The sequence below is a fragment of the Polyodon spathula genome, chromosome 21 (assembly GCF_017654505.1).
Source record: "Polyodon spathula isolate WHYD16114869_AA chromosome 21, ASM1765450v1, whole genome shotgun sequence".
In the NCBI taxonomy this organism is placed as follows: Eukaryota; Metazoa; Chordata; class Actinopteri; order Acipenseriformes; family Polyodontidae; genus Polyodon; species Polyodon spathula.
In genome coordinates this window covers 22163166-22178784 of record NC_054554.1, presented here as the reverse complement: position 1 = coordinate 22178784, position 15619 = coordinate 22163166, and the positions used below count along the sequence as shown (strand labels likewise).

Here is a 15619-nt window from a genome sequence, read left to right as displayed (position 1 = left end):
TTGTTATCGGGTATTAGCGGCTGCTGAGCCAGAGACACCCAGCAATTACCCTTCGAAGGGAAAACCTTTCTGTCTTTCAACATTTCTGCGGCAGAGAGAAAATAAAATGTATTTGTTATATACTGGAGTTTATTTACACGTTATATTAATATCACAATTGTTTATGTTTTTTAGTACATCATTTATTTTTCATACATTTGCTTGTTTTTCTTTTTATTGAGCCTTTATGCTTTAGCTGACAATATTTTGGTATGCTTAACATAGCCTTCTTAAGGGAGCACGTGTTTTGTTTAAATGTGAACCATGTTATGTAAGTCATTTTGTACGTTGTAGTATTTGAAAAATATGCATGCATTTCAACATATTTGTATATGTTCCTTACATTAAAACATACATATTAATATAAAGCACCCTGAAATGGCTATGATCTGACATTTCTCTGTATCAGATGGAAATGACATCACATTGAGATACACTGTTGAATTCTTGTTGTTGTTATTAGTTAAATAAAAGTAACAGAAGATCATATACGGTGCTGTACAGTCTCCACTTCATGACATATAAGAGTGGACCTGTGGGGTGAAACCCAGTTTGTAGTGTACAGCACCATACAAGATATTCTACACATCCTCTACAAACAAGCACACAGGAAGCATATCATGTACTTTTTTGTCATATATTCAAAACATATGGGTGTACACCATTTATTAAAATAGTTTCATGTTCAGAAATTGACTTGTATAGAAATGAAATTCAGGTTTCTGACCTTTCAATGACTTGCAATAGCTGTGGTCCAATTGAACCTCAATTTCGTGTTCATCTGGGATTGTGCACTTCTCCGCTGAAAACAAGATCAACCAAAATCATTTTAGAAAACAATGCCTACCGCTGTACAGATGCTCCGTTTACTGCAAATACAATTTTCTTACATACTGCAGAAATGCACATGTAACACATATACTACTAAACAAGTAACTCAGAACACAGCACTTTCTCAATACATGCAAACTATATAAACAACCTCTTTATATAAATCAGAGACCACAAATACAGAGGGTCCTTATAATCACATAACAATTGCACAGGACCTGAGATTAAAAATATTTATATAATATAGCCAAATGTAATCTGCAGTTTGTACCTTCAGATATTTATAAACGTTGACAACGCGTATGACAAAATCACGTTTAAAATCAGTCTAAGTTTTTTTTTTTTTTTACACTTGGCAAGTCAAGATTTAGCTAACATTTCTAACAAATAAACACTAAGTGCAACACCTAACTGATAGCTCTCATCAGTTTTAGATAGACACAAACTGTTTTGTTTTTGTCCAATAGTAAATATGCATGTGTTTAAATGTAAAGAATGGCTAAACGTACAGTATTAAAACACTTTAATTCACCGTTCATTTTCTTTCTTCTTTTTTCTCTCTCATAATGTGCTGTCATAGGCAACGTGAAACCTGGTTTAAATCACATCCCGCTTTATAAAAACGAATTATGCCTGCACGGCAATCATGATATAAATCATGTATTTATTTTGCCAGCTAAATCTGAAGCTAACATGCAAATGAGTCCCCGTCCATTGAAGCGTTTGATTTGGCGTTGTATGGTGCAACGCTGCCCTTACACTCCGAGAGCCAATCTCTCCGCTTCTCTACCTCCTCTGCATACAATGTCCAATTTTTTTTTTTTTTTTTTTTACAAAACTTTGAAGAATTAGTTTTTTTAACGTGTACGTATTTAGCTAAATCTGGCCCCTTTTTGGGTTAAATCTAGGAATAAATACGCGATTTACATTAAATCCAGGGGGGAAAAAAACTTAAAATATTAGTGCTTTTTTTCAATTCGCGGCCCACACATGGAGCCACCATGTCAGCTCTGTTCACTGCAGTTTCACTGACATTCGCCACTTCAAACAAGTAGTAGAGTGATCGTCAACAGCTCACTTAAAAAGGTAAGAACATGGAGTAATTAGCTGTCATTTATGATGTATTTATTTCAAATGTTCTATCCTTTATATAAAAAAAACAAACAAAAAAACCCATTTTAATACTTTACAGAACTGCCGCTTAGTCATAGTCGCAACCCCCTTACTGACTCTCCACGCCCCCCTAGGGGGCCACCACTGGGCTAGAGGAGGCTGGGATTGTACAATAAGATTGGTGCAAAAATCAAGGCTGTTACTGTGTTCACCATGCAGAGAGACAGACTGGCAGAAGGACCCTAATAATGAACATGACAAGCTAATATATAGGAAGCAGCTCATGTAACAGACCGTGTCTTTAACATGTAACTCACCTAATATTGCATAAATGACAGAAACATCCTGTAGAAGTTCGCTGGTGGGCAAAGACCACTTACTGCAAACCAATTCGAGAAGGTCTACATACTGCTTCATAGAGGGAATAACTTCAATGTTTAAAGTCTGGAATTAAATGAGAAAGAGGAGTTTAATTACATTACAAAAACAGAAAATATATAAATGTAACATACGTACAAACTTGCTATGTATTGTACAACAGGTGTAACCGCCATCTTGAAATGTTTGTTTTGAATCAGGGGTTGTGTTGCTAGGGAACGCAATGTTCTTTTGAAACCAAGACAAAACAAGGCTTTGACTAGTATTACTACTGTAACACTGCTATGACACATGAAACATCAGTTCTGTTTTATATTGAAGCCATAACCCATGAGACATGTACTTGAACTGACAGTTTGGTAATGGTTCTTTAATAGGGAAGCTCACCTTTAAGAACAGATCCTTCATGTCGTTCAACTGTTTGTAAAACGGAGCAAGAACATGAGGCTCTTGTACCGATCCTTCGGCCTGCCTGACCAGGTCCCTGTACCTCTGGAACATTCTTGTCGGGTCAGTCCAGCACACTTCTTTCATGAAGTAGAATCTGCCGGAGGTAAATTCTTCCTTCCTGCAAAATGAAGTGAAGTTTAAATCACAATTATTCTCTCAACACAGCAGGTTTGTGTTCTGGTTGAGTCAATGCAATATCTGCCAGATTATTTTGTTACATTACTAAAACTTGCAACAACAGTAGCAGCAGATTAATGAATACATTGTTTGTGATAGTTTTATTAGATTAACTTTTTTTTTTTTTAATTTAGCAGTCGCCAATTAGCTTTTTGTTATTTTCTCCCAAATTTAGTAGTGTCCAATTGTCCTTTTCAGCTAAGCTCACCGCTACCACCCCTGCGCTGACTCGGGAAGGGTGAAGACGAACGTGTCGAAGGACAACGCAGCCCTGGGCAGCTTACAGGCAAGCCCACAGGCACCCGGGCCAGACCACAGGGGTCACTGGTACGCAGTGAGCAAAGGACACAGGCCGACCTAGCCGTCCCTCCCCTGGGCGGCGCTCAGCCAATTGAGCACCACCCCCTGGGAGCTCCCATCCTCGGTCAGCAAAGGAACAGCCTGAACTCGAACCGGCGACTTCCAGACTATCGGTCGCATCCTGCACTTCACGTGGAGTGCTTTTACTGGATGTGCCACTCGGGGGCCCCATTATATTAACTCTATCAATACTGCAAACCTGGATCACATATTCCTACATGAAAGATTCACACATTGTGGCAAAAGTGAATGATTTTTTTTTTTAAATGCTATTTTTTTTCCAGTGCTATTACAGCAGATATTTCTTGCAAATATTTCAGTGTTACTCTTCTGGTTCATTTAAATTCAAAAGGTTCCATGAAGGAAAGCAGTAGACACTGAAAACAAGTCAAAGACTAGAACTGCCAGACAGTTTTACGGCTTCCAAGCCCCAGTACCAGTACTAAACACAGGAAGATGAGGGTTTAGTTAAAAAAAAAAAAAAAAATGCATCAAACAGCCATTTTGGTTTCAGTTCAACACCATTTTTTTAAAAGTCAGTTGAATTGCTAGTGTCAAGGATGATGCTTGTGAAGTTTGGAGTTAGTCTAGTAAATTGTTTGTCAACTGACGCAGGTTTAAATTTCAAATGTAAACGTATAAGTGTCGGCCATCTTGTTTTATAAAACAACACCATTTTCACATATTTGTATCACATTGTTACTGGGACGATAACTACCAAGTTTGGAGTTTGTTGGACAAACGGTTTTCAAACAACAGCAGTTTGTTGTTAGGGGCGCGTTTCGATAAGTTTTGTACCAGTCATTTTGACATGAAAATTTATCACAGCAACTTCTGCTTGATGCGGTTTGGATGTTGATGATATATGCAAAGTGTCAGATCAATCACTTCACCAGTTCCCAAGAAGAAGATTTCGAAAGGTTTTATCGAAAAATGTGTCACAGCACCAATTGTAAGAATGCAGCAGTAAAGTTTTTTCAGCGTCCAACAGCCAATGCATCCAGCTTGTTACCTGCCAAGTCAGAACTTGATCAGTCACACAGCTTTGAAGCAGCAGCAGTTTAAAGTTTTGGGAAGAAAAAAAAACAAAAAACAAAACTTAACAATAGGCTTCCCAGCCAAAAAAAGTAGCAACACAGGTCTCAAAGAGTCGGCCTTACGGCTGTCCACTACGTCCCTTTGTGAAATGAGCGGTACTGAGAAAATTACAAGAGAATTTGACAATTTTTTGTTCAATAATACCGATGAGAAAAAATAGATTTATTTCCGGTAATGTGCCCATCTTTTGTGGTATCTGGTACTACTTACATGCCTTATTCTCAGGTTATATGTTTGCACTTTAAAATGTTATTTAAAATGACTGGATAACAAAACATAAAAATTACCCCCCCCCCCCCCCCCCCCCCCCCCAGTAGAATATCAGAAATAACATGGACAATTGTTTAAATATAAATCTTCTTTACAAATACCTTTCATACTCCACAAACACAGCTGGCGTTTGCTGGAAAAACGTTTTTAGTTGCTGGGGCTTGCAGTTCTCATAGAGGTACAGATAGACATTATAAATGTGATCTACAGTGGTTACAAAATCAGCTCCTTCAAGTTCTCCAGGATTCCCTTCTGTGTTTTTAGAGGACCATGACTTGAAGAGAGTGATAACTTCTTCCACAGAAATGGAAGACTTGATGCCTGAAAAGACAAAGTGATTATTAAGAAAACAGTTCTTGTATTTTGGAATACAAGACAAGGTTTACATGTCATAGTATAGAATTTGTACCTAAAGGAGGTACTTGGTACAGAGGGACAGATTCATTATTATTTGTTTACTCAGCTGACACCTTTATCCAAGGCGACTTACAGAGACTAGGGCATGTGAACTATGCATCACCTGCAGAGTCTTTAACCACTGGTCCACCCAGACTCCATATGTTCCCTTGGTGGTTTTAATAGAGGAATTCTAGTGAAATAGCAGGAATCATGTAATCTTACTTACCGACAGAACCAGAAAATTCACTTGGGTTTAGTTGGATTGAGACATAGCTGACATGATCCCCCAACAGCTTGTAAAGTTCAGAAGATTTCAGGTACACGTTGTTGGGGCACAGGAACTCCACTGCACACCTGCTGTTTGCAGCCTCCATTTTATAAGCTGGCACCCATGGCAATGTTGTGAGATACAAGGCAAAAGATGACTTGGTGTCTCTCAACTTCCGTCCTTGGCTGTCAAATACTTGAGCACTTTGGTACTGAGAATATCTGTCACTGGAAGACAAACACAGCAAAGTAGCATGTTAGGTTTTATTGATTATATATATATATATATATATATATATATATATATATATATATATATATATATATATATATATACACACACACACACATACATACACACACACACAGTACCAGTCAAAAGTTTGAGTACACCTGCTTGAAACCAGGTTTTTCATGATTATCTATGCTTTTAACTGTATAAACTTGTCTGATACGTGTACTTATATAAGCTGACAATCATAAGTGAACTGCATTCAAAAATGTAATTGTTAAATGAAAATGTAAATCTTGTCAATTTCAATGAAATGGTCACCCAAAGCAAGGGGATTTCAGTCTGAAGCTCAAGTCAGTTAAAAGTCTGAAATGTGTATAACACGGTGTTAGAACACTGGCCTAAGTAAAAAATATCTTTGATAGATGTTCTCTGAGTTAACTAGCATGTTACCTAATTAACCTTTTGTCACCAATTATTGTTAACAGGTGAGGGTCCATGATTACTATAAATACAGGTAGCAGAGGCACAAGTTTGTCATTCCTGAATGTAAGGGAGCAGAAAATGGCAAAATACACTCAGTTATGCAAAGAAAGAAAAGTCTGTAATTACATTAAGAAATGAAGGTCAATTTTTAGACAAATCACAAGAATTTTGCAAGTGTCTGTAACTGCTGAGGCCAAGACCATCAAACGATTTGAAGAAACTGGTACTTATGAGGACCGAACAAGGTCAGGCAGGCCTAGGGTGACCTCAGAATCAGAGAAGAAGTTAATCAGAGTCACAAGTCTGCAAAACCGGCGATTAACTGCCCCTGAAATACAAGCTCAGCTAAATGCTACTATGTTTCAATGCCATGTCGGGTGATTTCCTGCTGAAACTTGTTAACCAAATGCCTCGTGTTTGTGAGGCTGTTATTAAGGCAAAGGGTGGCTATTTTGAGGAATCCAAGATATAGAGAAAATTTTCAATTTTCTTGAACATTGCTTGATACTCTATGTTTTGTATATTGTAAAGTGTGTTTTCATTTTCAAGTATTTACAGAAACGGATACGACGTAAAACATTGTCAATTATGAAAATAACCTACTATATATAGGCACCTCTAAAATTATTGGCACCCTTGATAAAGATGAGCAAAAAAGGCTGCATAAAATAAACAACACAGGTAAAGTGCTATATTGTAATTTTCCAACATGTGGAATATATTGTACTTTATTAATGATTCAAGGGAATCAATCAAAATTACACATTTCTCAAATTATAAATTTATTTCCAAAAAAATAAAGTGTCACAATTATTGGCACCCTTGTTTTCCGTAAGAACAGAATCTTTCCAGATCCTTGATAACCTTCGGTCTGCACTTATGAACTGCCCTCTTCAATTCAAACCACAGGTTTTCAATGGGATTCAAGTCCAGAGACTGAGATGGCCATTGCAAAATGTTGATTTTGTGGTCAATTAACCATTTCTTTGTGGATTTGGATGTGCGCTTGGGGTCACTGTCTTGCTGGAAGATCCACTTGCGGCTAAGTTTTAGCCTCCTGGCAGAGGCAACCAGGTTTCTGGCTAAAATGTCCTTGTACTTGGTAAAATTCATGATGCCGTTGACCTTAACAAGGGCCCCAAGACCAGTGGAAGCAAAGCAGCCCCATAACAAAGATCCACCACCATATTTTACAGTAGGTTTGAGGTTCTTTTCTGCACACGGATCCTTCTTTCGACGCCAAACCCACCACTTTGGCCACACACATCAGAGTTCTATTTTCATCTCATCTGACCAGGTTCCAATCCAAGTGCCAATGCCGTTTAGCAAACTCCTGGCGCTTACATTTGTTGGTTGCTCTCAATAAAGGCTTTTTTTTCTGGCAACCCTTCCAAACAGGCTATTGGCATGGAGGTGGCGTCCAACTGTAGATTTGGAGACTTGGTGACCCCAAGATGCAACCAAGTTCTGCAATTCTCCAACTGTGGCCCCTGGATTCTTCTTTGCCTCCCGAACCATCTTCCACACTGTGCGTGGGGGCAAGATGCACTTGCATCCTCTACCAGGCAGATTTACCACTTTTCCACTGGTTTTGAGCTTCTTAATTATTGCCCTAATAGTGGTAATTGGTATATTTAGGTTTTTAGCTATTTTTTTGTACCCATTGCCTGAATTATGAAGGTCAACAACCATTTGTCTCTTTTCATTTGTGTGTTCTTTGCCTTTCCCCATGGTGATGGATGACAAATGGATTTTACATGCGTCTTACCTCATTTTTATACCCCAGTGAAACAGGAAGCCATGGAGGGCCACAATACAGTTCCAAGACTGAGATGTACTTAAAAAAGTCTGATTTTATTTCTAAGAATTTTTAGGGGTGCCAATATTTTTAACACCTATCTTTTTGAGAAAAAAATGATTGTTAAAAATAAACGTTTTCTCTGAGCAATTGTATAAGTATAAAACAATATAGTTTTCCCATATTTTTGAGCATAAAATATAGCTCATTATCTGTGTTGTTTATTTTATACAGCCTTTTTTGCTCATCTTTATCAAGGGTGCCAATAATTTTGGAGGTGCCTGTAAAATAAACTATATATTTTTATTCCTACTACTTTTACTCTTAAATACTTATTCCAATGTTAATAGCTTTATTTTCACTCAGAATTTATATATATATATATATATATATATATATATATATATATATATATATATATATATATATATATATATATATAAATATAAAAAACACACACACACACACACACACACACACACATTGTGTTTTGTAATGAACAGCTTTTTCTGAGTTTAATTAGGAAACAAAATCACCTCAAAATAAGTTTAAAAGGGACGTTATGTAATCAAAAATACAACTTGAAAATGACAAACCCCAGCTTACCCAGTTTCCCAGTTTCTATCGAGCAAACTTAAAAGCTCTTCTCTTTGTCCGAGTTTCTCCTTTTCTGAAAGATGGTCCGCTGTAATGAGGGAATGAAACTCCTCGCATTCACAGTCTTCGATCACATAAACATCGTCTGTGGTCTTTTGCCAGAATTCATTATCAAACGCCCATGGACTAGAAGCCTAAAACAGAATCAAAACTAAGATAACTAGATATGTATATCTTGGCAAATAATATAAAGCATCTCTTTGTCACGATATATTCAGTCACTGCACCATCTTGTAGGTCATACAGACACATCAGCTTGTGATTGGTAAGTTATGACAACATATAAGCAGTTAAATAGACATTATGACATAATATAAGCTAATACGTTGTGTAGGGTGTCTCATCATAAGATCCTGTTCAGTTCGAACGAGAGATACACAAATCAAAGCTCAGCAGTTCTATCTGCTCACACAGTGTGAAATTATTTCTGTTATAATAAGAGATACCCATGAGCTCATGCTATTAAAAACAGAATGATTTATTTATTTACTTTGCCATATGCTATATCCAAGGGATGACACCTATGCCCAAGGTAAGATCAAAATACAGTGCAGTCTGTTTATAAGAATCGCTGATATAAGAATCAACAACATAGTTATCAAAACCACAGGGACCAAATCATTCGTAAAACAATGTGCTTGTAAGAATCAAGCAATCCATTGATAAGAATCATTTTGGGGCAAACTGACTACATGTAATACGGTACTTGATCAAGTGCAATGAAGTATACAGTCAATAAAAGCTATTTTTGAATTTGATCACATCTCGCATGATTAGGCATGTACGCAGCGTGGACAGTGCAATGATTCAGGAAACACTGCATTGTTTGTAATCAGACGTGACAGCAGCACTGCATTGTGCAAGTATGTTTTTGTGTTCTGTTAGTGAAAATGTGTTTTAATAAAGTGAATACACGTTCATTGAATACGTACTGAGTACAGATCCAGCACTGTTATTGTGTGATATGCATGTAGACAGCACAGCGTAATGAGGAGGAAGAGGGGAGGGGATTGCAGCGCTTTACGGAAAATAAGTAAGCCACAGATTTTTAAATGCAATGGTAGTCCTGACAGTAAAATACTGTACTGTAATGTCTTTTTAATTCAAAGGCCATTACACATAACACCGCACGGCAGTTAAACTAGGCACCCTCACGAGACGGTAAAATAGGATTCTGCAGCCTTGAATAAACAATCGTGATCATATAACAAGCTGCTTACCCACGAGGACTTGTTTTGAGATATTGTCCTCAGTGATTGAGCACCACTGACATCTGTATACTGTATTTAACCTGCTGATGGCACGCTTTTGCTAACTGTAATGCAACAGAGTGAACGAGGATAGTGTAAATTCAGGCTGGAGTCTTGATTTACAGTTTTAAGCTGGTTTTATTTTTCTTACACTGCGATGGTGAAACAACTGCTAATAAAACAAACTGAATAAACCTAGCTCTCAGCTGGAGCACTAGCTAACAGTACTTCGTGTGGAACAAACACTAGATCTCTTACTTGAGTTTTGGTTTCTTTTTGTTACTTTTGCTTCCTTACACCTCTATCGCCCCATCACAAAACTTTCGGCTAAATCATTTCTATCAAGGTGTCACTAATTTTAACAAGCAGTTAACCAATCGACTATTATCCATAATTAGTTAAGAAAAGCTGCTGTGGATTTTTCATGGGCGTGCATACATGCGGGAACTCATGTGACATCTAGTGGTCAATCCATTACTGCAGCCAGGGAACAAGCTCTTATCATTCTCATACTAAGATTGATTCTGCACCACAGTAATCACATCAGCCCGCTTTTAAGAAACACCCGCTTATAAGAATCAAAACACCTGGGCTGGATGTAATTCTTATAAACGGACTGCACTGTAGTGATATTTAGCATTTTTTTCTGTGATTTATGCATACAAACAATGAACAAAAAAGAACCATCTGCACCTCAGAGTCAATTTAATAAACCTACACTGAACAGCCCAGCCAGGATTATCTTGTTGGCACATGCTCCGAGTGAAATTAAAACTCGGTTTATCTCAAGCAGCTCTCAGAACTGCCCTAATCAGTCACCAATACGACACAGCACTGAATCATAAGCAGAGGGGGGGGGGGGGGGGAAGGGGGAGAGAGTAATATAGCAGGACTGAGATGAAAGCATTAACTGCTTAATGCATTGTGGCCTCTTCTAAAACACTGTAAAAACAGCTTTCACTGCAGTTTTAAAGTGATTCGCCCCATGACCCCTGCTGAGGCTAAATTAAAATCCATTACTGCTTTTCAGAACAGAAAAGCTTCACTGTGCAGTCCAAGCATACAGATGGTTTTAAATGGCAAAATCTGAAAAAGCTAAAGAATAATATCTTTATTTTTATATAGCGCCTTTCATAGTGGACCATTACAAAGCACTTGACAGAGGTAGGCTGTGACCTGTGCATTATATGCAGAGTCATTTACAATAGGACATTGTAACAGGGAGAGATCTGTGCTGACTCTGCTGGCGTGTTCACGGGCTGCAGGAAGAGGGCGGCAGTCGTCCAACAACCGCCTGTGAGTCATGGCAGTGACACGGGGAGGTGTGAAAGTGGGTGTGTGGACTTTCCTCCTCTCTGAATGGCTGAGAGGCGCATCTTGGGAGATTGTTAGCCCTATAAATTAACACTCTGTTGTTTCCTCAGATCTGCCCTGTTAAACGCGCCGAGAGTGCGGAAGCGCTGGTCAACGACCAAGAACCAGTGGGAGAGAAAGAAACGGAGGTTCAGAGCGAGACATTGAGGGCGGGGAACCCTTCGGCAGACCCCTAATTAGTATATCAGAGCAGGCTAGTGAGTCGGCAGTGTAGGACGGTGATCCGGGTCGCACGGGCAGTGGCGACCGGGATATCGCTGCAAAGTGCAGCACCTTTTCTTTGTAGTTTTTGTTACTGTTTTATTTTCCCTGTTTCTTTGTGCCTTCTGTTTTGAATTATTGTTTCGAAGCACCTGCAAGGGCGCCGGTATTGTATACCATCGCTTGGTATGCCCGTGGTTCTGTTTACCATCGTTGCTAAATCAGACCACGGACCCACAGCGCCATCTGCGGGACTAAAGAAAAAACAGCACCCTGAAATAAAACTGGGCACCTGTGCGGTGTTGCCAAATTCACCTGTCTGTCTCCTGTGTCAGTGAATTACCCACCACCCTTCCACAGACATTGATTCACCATCTCAATCACAGGATGGAGCACAAGTAGGTTAAGTGACTTGCTCAGGGTCACACAGTGAGTCAGTAAGTGGCAGGGGTGGGATTTAAACCGGGGACCTTCTGGTTACAAGCCCTGGACTTTAACCACTGGACCACACTAGATGAATCTTTGATACAGTTTCAAAGATTTCAGACATATCAGATTATATAATGTGGCTTCAAATCCAACATTTTTAAGCTGAATCTGCTTTGATCTGTATTAAATTTGAGGAATGAGCTGGAAACAGTGTAATAAATCAAATTGAAGTGTACAGTTCTAACAAGCCTCAATTTGAAACATGTTGCTTGTTTATTTGTCAGTTTCTCAGATTCCCATGTTCACTAACCACATGCTTTCTGTATTATTTTGTGTAATCATGTAAACCTGACATAACCAGCAATGGATGTAAAGGGTTTGCAAAGTGTTTAAATTGTTCTTGGGGGATACCTGGCCATTCCTGGCATATGAATACAATACCTATGTCCATGACATAGTATATCAGCAGAGGATAATAAGCACAGCAATGTATGATGCTACTACAGCAGCCAGTCATCAGCTGAAACAGACTTGCAAATGGGGAAAGCAGTGATTAAACAGAACAGCATGTTAATGGCCCAATCAATTAACAGCGCCTGGTTGCCAAGGGAATATTTACACTTGACCAGCATTAGAAAACATGAGCCAAATGCTGGCCATGCGTAATCATTCCCGAGGTTACTGGGTGATGCTGCTTCAAATTTTCATTAATGCGATGCTTTGGATATTAAAGTTTACTGTTCCTTCTATTGGTGTGGTTATAAAAAAAAGGGCAGTGTGTGAGCTCAGAAGCGGCAAGCCCAGCATACAGTAAAGTACATCAAATTGAATAGTGAAGTTCCGCCCTGGGCTGTACTATACTTACATGGCTGTAATTACACGTTTAGCAGTGTGACTGCATGACTGAGGGTATTTTGACCTGGTTTGAGATGGTTTGTGCGGTTGCTGCCTAAATGACCTTGAACGTTGTACAACACAGAATGCACGTCAAGGATGCCAGTTGGATAACAATCATCACAGCACTTCCACAGCAGGTACTAGAAGCTTTTGATAACTGGTTTGAAACCTTGAAGCCTTCATAACATGCAGTAAATTCAGGATTAAGCAGATTTGGTCTAATTATTGCTGCAGGTGTGGAAGCTCATTACCATTGTGTATACAGTTTCAGGAGGATAATACACTGTAGTGCCGATCTCCTATACTGTATGCACTATGGGGATCAGAGGTAAACACCTGTCCCTTTGGTGACTCTCCTCCAGCAAACAAGGTAGACCTGTGGGCATGCAGCCAGTCAGGCAGCCCCAAAGTACTCATTATAGTCAATGGAGGCTGGGGGCTGAATCCAGAGCTTCCTTAATCGTAGACACTGCTGCTAATGTCTGACACAAAGAGCCTATATACACAGGGTTCTCCCCAGGAATTCTGTACAGTCAGGTGGCAGAACATTATAGCCGGGAGCACTTTTTAATGGAAAAATAAACTTGCCTCACATTAAACATATTTTTTGTCGCCTTAAATATATAATACGACAAAGAATTTGAATAATGTGTTGTCTTTCGCAGACTATATCTGGTTGCTCTTTATGTTCCACGTTTTTTATCATGGTAAATGACCGTGCTTATTTAGCACTCTATGACTTGACTGAGGAAAGGTAACATAGGGTTATTGGAGTTCACAAAAAAAAGGTAACACACTTCCTTTTTAGCATAATTATTGAGCTTATTGCTTCATTTAAATTGTTTTCTTTATGTTAAGTTTTCAGGGCATTTTGTTAATGCACGTCTATTTTAGTTTTTTGCTGCTCTACATTTTTTAATACAATTGTTCATTTTAACCATTTTTTTTTTTTTTTACACAACAGTACTCGCACAAGTTTGGTCATCTTCATAACTGTTGCATGAAACCGGAGTGTAATAATCCAGCACCTCTGCACTTATGCATTTGTATATCAGCTAACAAGTGTTCAGCTGATATTCCATAAAGCCTTTGTACATGAACACCTATCTCTCACAAGCACCTGGGTACATAGTGTTACAATATCACAACAAACACACAAAACCCAAAAAACCCGGCCCTTCAACTCTCTGATTTGTTAAATGTTGTGTCATGACATAATACAACTGTCATGTGGTTCCAAGATTTTTTTTTTTTTCACCCAGCAATGCGCAAGTGATATATATATATATATATATATATATATATATATATATATATATATATATATATATATATATATATATATATATAGGATATAAATAAAAATAAAACATATACCATGACACTGTTAATTTGGTGTAGGGTGATGGTTACATTATAATTAGGACGCAACATAAAAAAGGTTTTTTTCATGTTAGAATATTCTTTCAAAATTTAAATGAATATTTCACAAGTATTGAATATACAACAAGCATAGGATCGAATAACTGTTTAGGAAACTGTCAGGGAACATGGGGTGGACATCTTCCAAATGTCCACAGAGTCTTTTGAGTTCCTTGTGAAATATCAATCATTTGTGCAAGCCTGAATATAAATGCCACATGAACGCCTAACATCAGCCCTCCATCAAGCCTGTTAGACTTACTTTCTTGCTTATCATGAACAAAACTCAAAGATGGAACATGTGAATCAGTCTAGCACATTGCACTATGTGAATCAGTTATGCACAGACGTCAAAGCTCAAGCCATTCTATTCACATATGGTGTCCAGAAGTGAGATACTGCGCCTCCAGGAGTCAGACCAGAGTACTGCTGGTATATTCTTGCTGTTATGTTTTTGATTGGTGTGAGAAGAGTGGAGGAAGGGAAAATAAAACCCCCCCAAAAAAAAGAATAAATAAAATAAAATGGTGGAAGACACAGTCAGATTGCAGGACTGGATTTTTGATAATGCTGGGCCACATTTACATTTTGTAACTGCTGGTAAGTAAACAGCAAAGTTTACCTTAGAACTGGTTAACAAATACTACCTCACATATACCAAGATGAACATAATAGTCTTCCAGACAGGTAGAATATAAATCAGATACTTGAAGATGGGCTATTTTCACACACTTGGTTGTGTGGTGGAGTACAAAGCGATCAGAGAACTTCTGACATTCTGCACATCTATAGGTAAAAAGGACTGCAAACACTGTTTAATAAATGGAGCAGAAAGTCATGGAATCAGTAAGTAAAACAAACCAGAGATAAATGATAGACTTATGATACAGGTGCTAGTTTTAGTTTGCAAATTTTTTAAACGTTTATTAGTTGTAATCTAAACAAAGAAGATTACACGTTTAAAAGTGGAGGAAAGTTTGAGCCAAATATGAGTGTGATAAAATAGAGATGAGGGCCAGGTGGCTTACCAGTTCCTTTTTCGTAAGGGATCGTTTCTCCTTTCTGAAAATCAGCAAGTCCTGCACTCCTAGGACACTGAAGAGTTCCCTCCAGCCACTCACATCTGCATCTGCTCTTAAATAGCAGGGGTGCAGCAACACCCAGTCCACTCCTGAGGCAACAAAGGGGAAGCACAGGTTTACTACACTATGCTGCTGCTGGTACGTAAGAGGTCAAAACATAAAAGGGTTCTGTTTCACTCAAGTGGGCTATTTTAATGATCCAGACAGTGGTGGATTTTAAAAACATAACATTAAAAAGATCTGATTTGATTTTATGCACTGTATTTGCACTGAATGTAGTAATGTTAAGTGGCTCTATCAAATCACCCCTGGGTAATACCTCATTTGGATTAACATAGATATATTTACTAAGCAAGTGTCAGTCTATGCATTTTAAACTACTGATTTAAACTGGCTGACACCACACTAC

At 38.4% G+C, this 15619-nt stretch overlaps 1 protein-coding gene across 4 annotated transcripts in view; it reads right to left on the bottom strand.

The window, feature by feature from the left end:
- LOC121296096 (protein NO VEIN-like) overlaps positions 1-15619 on the bottom strand; it is an 83765-nt gene that overhangs the window by 15769 nt on the left and 52377 nt on the right. For all 4 annotated transcript variants that reach the window (XM_041221292.1, XM_041221293.1, XM_041221294.1 and 1 more), the window contains 8 exons: positions 15157-15299; positions 8505-8689; positions 5342-5610; positions 4818-5037; positions 2749-2929; positions 2301-2427; positions 767-841; positions 1-85 (listed from right to left, as the gene is read on the bottom strand). The exon at positions 1-85 is cut by the window's left edge and continues 104 nt beyond it. In XM_041221292.1, the coding sequence (XP_041077226.1) occupies positions 1-85; positions 767-841; positions 2301-2427; positions 2749-2929; positions 4818-5037; positions 5342-5610; positions 8505-8689; positions 15157-15299 (1285 nt within the window). The remainder of the gene's footprint in view (positions 86-766; positions 842-2300; positions 2428-2748; positions 2930-4817; positions 5038-5341; positions 5611-8504; positions 8690-15156; positions 15300-15619) is intronic.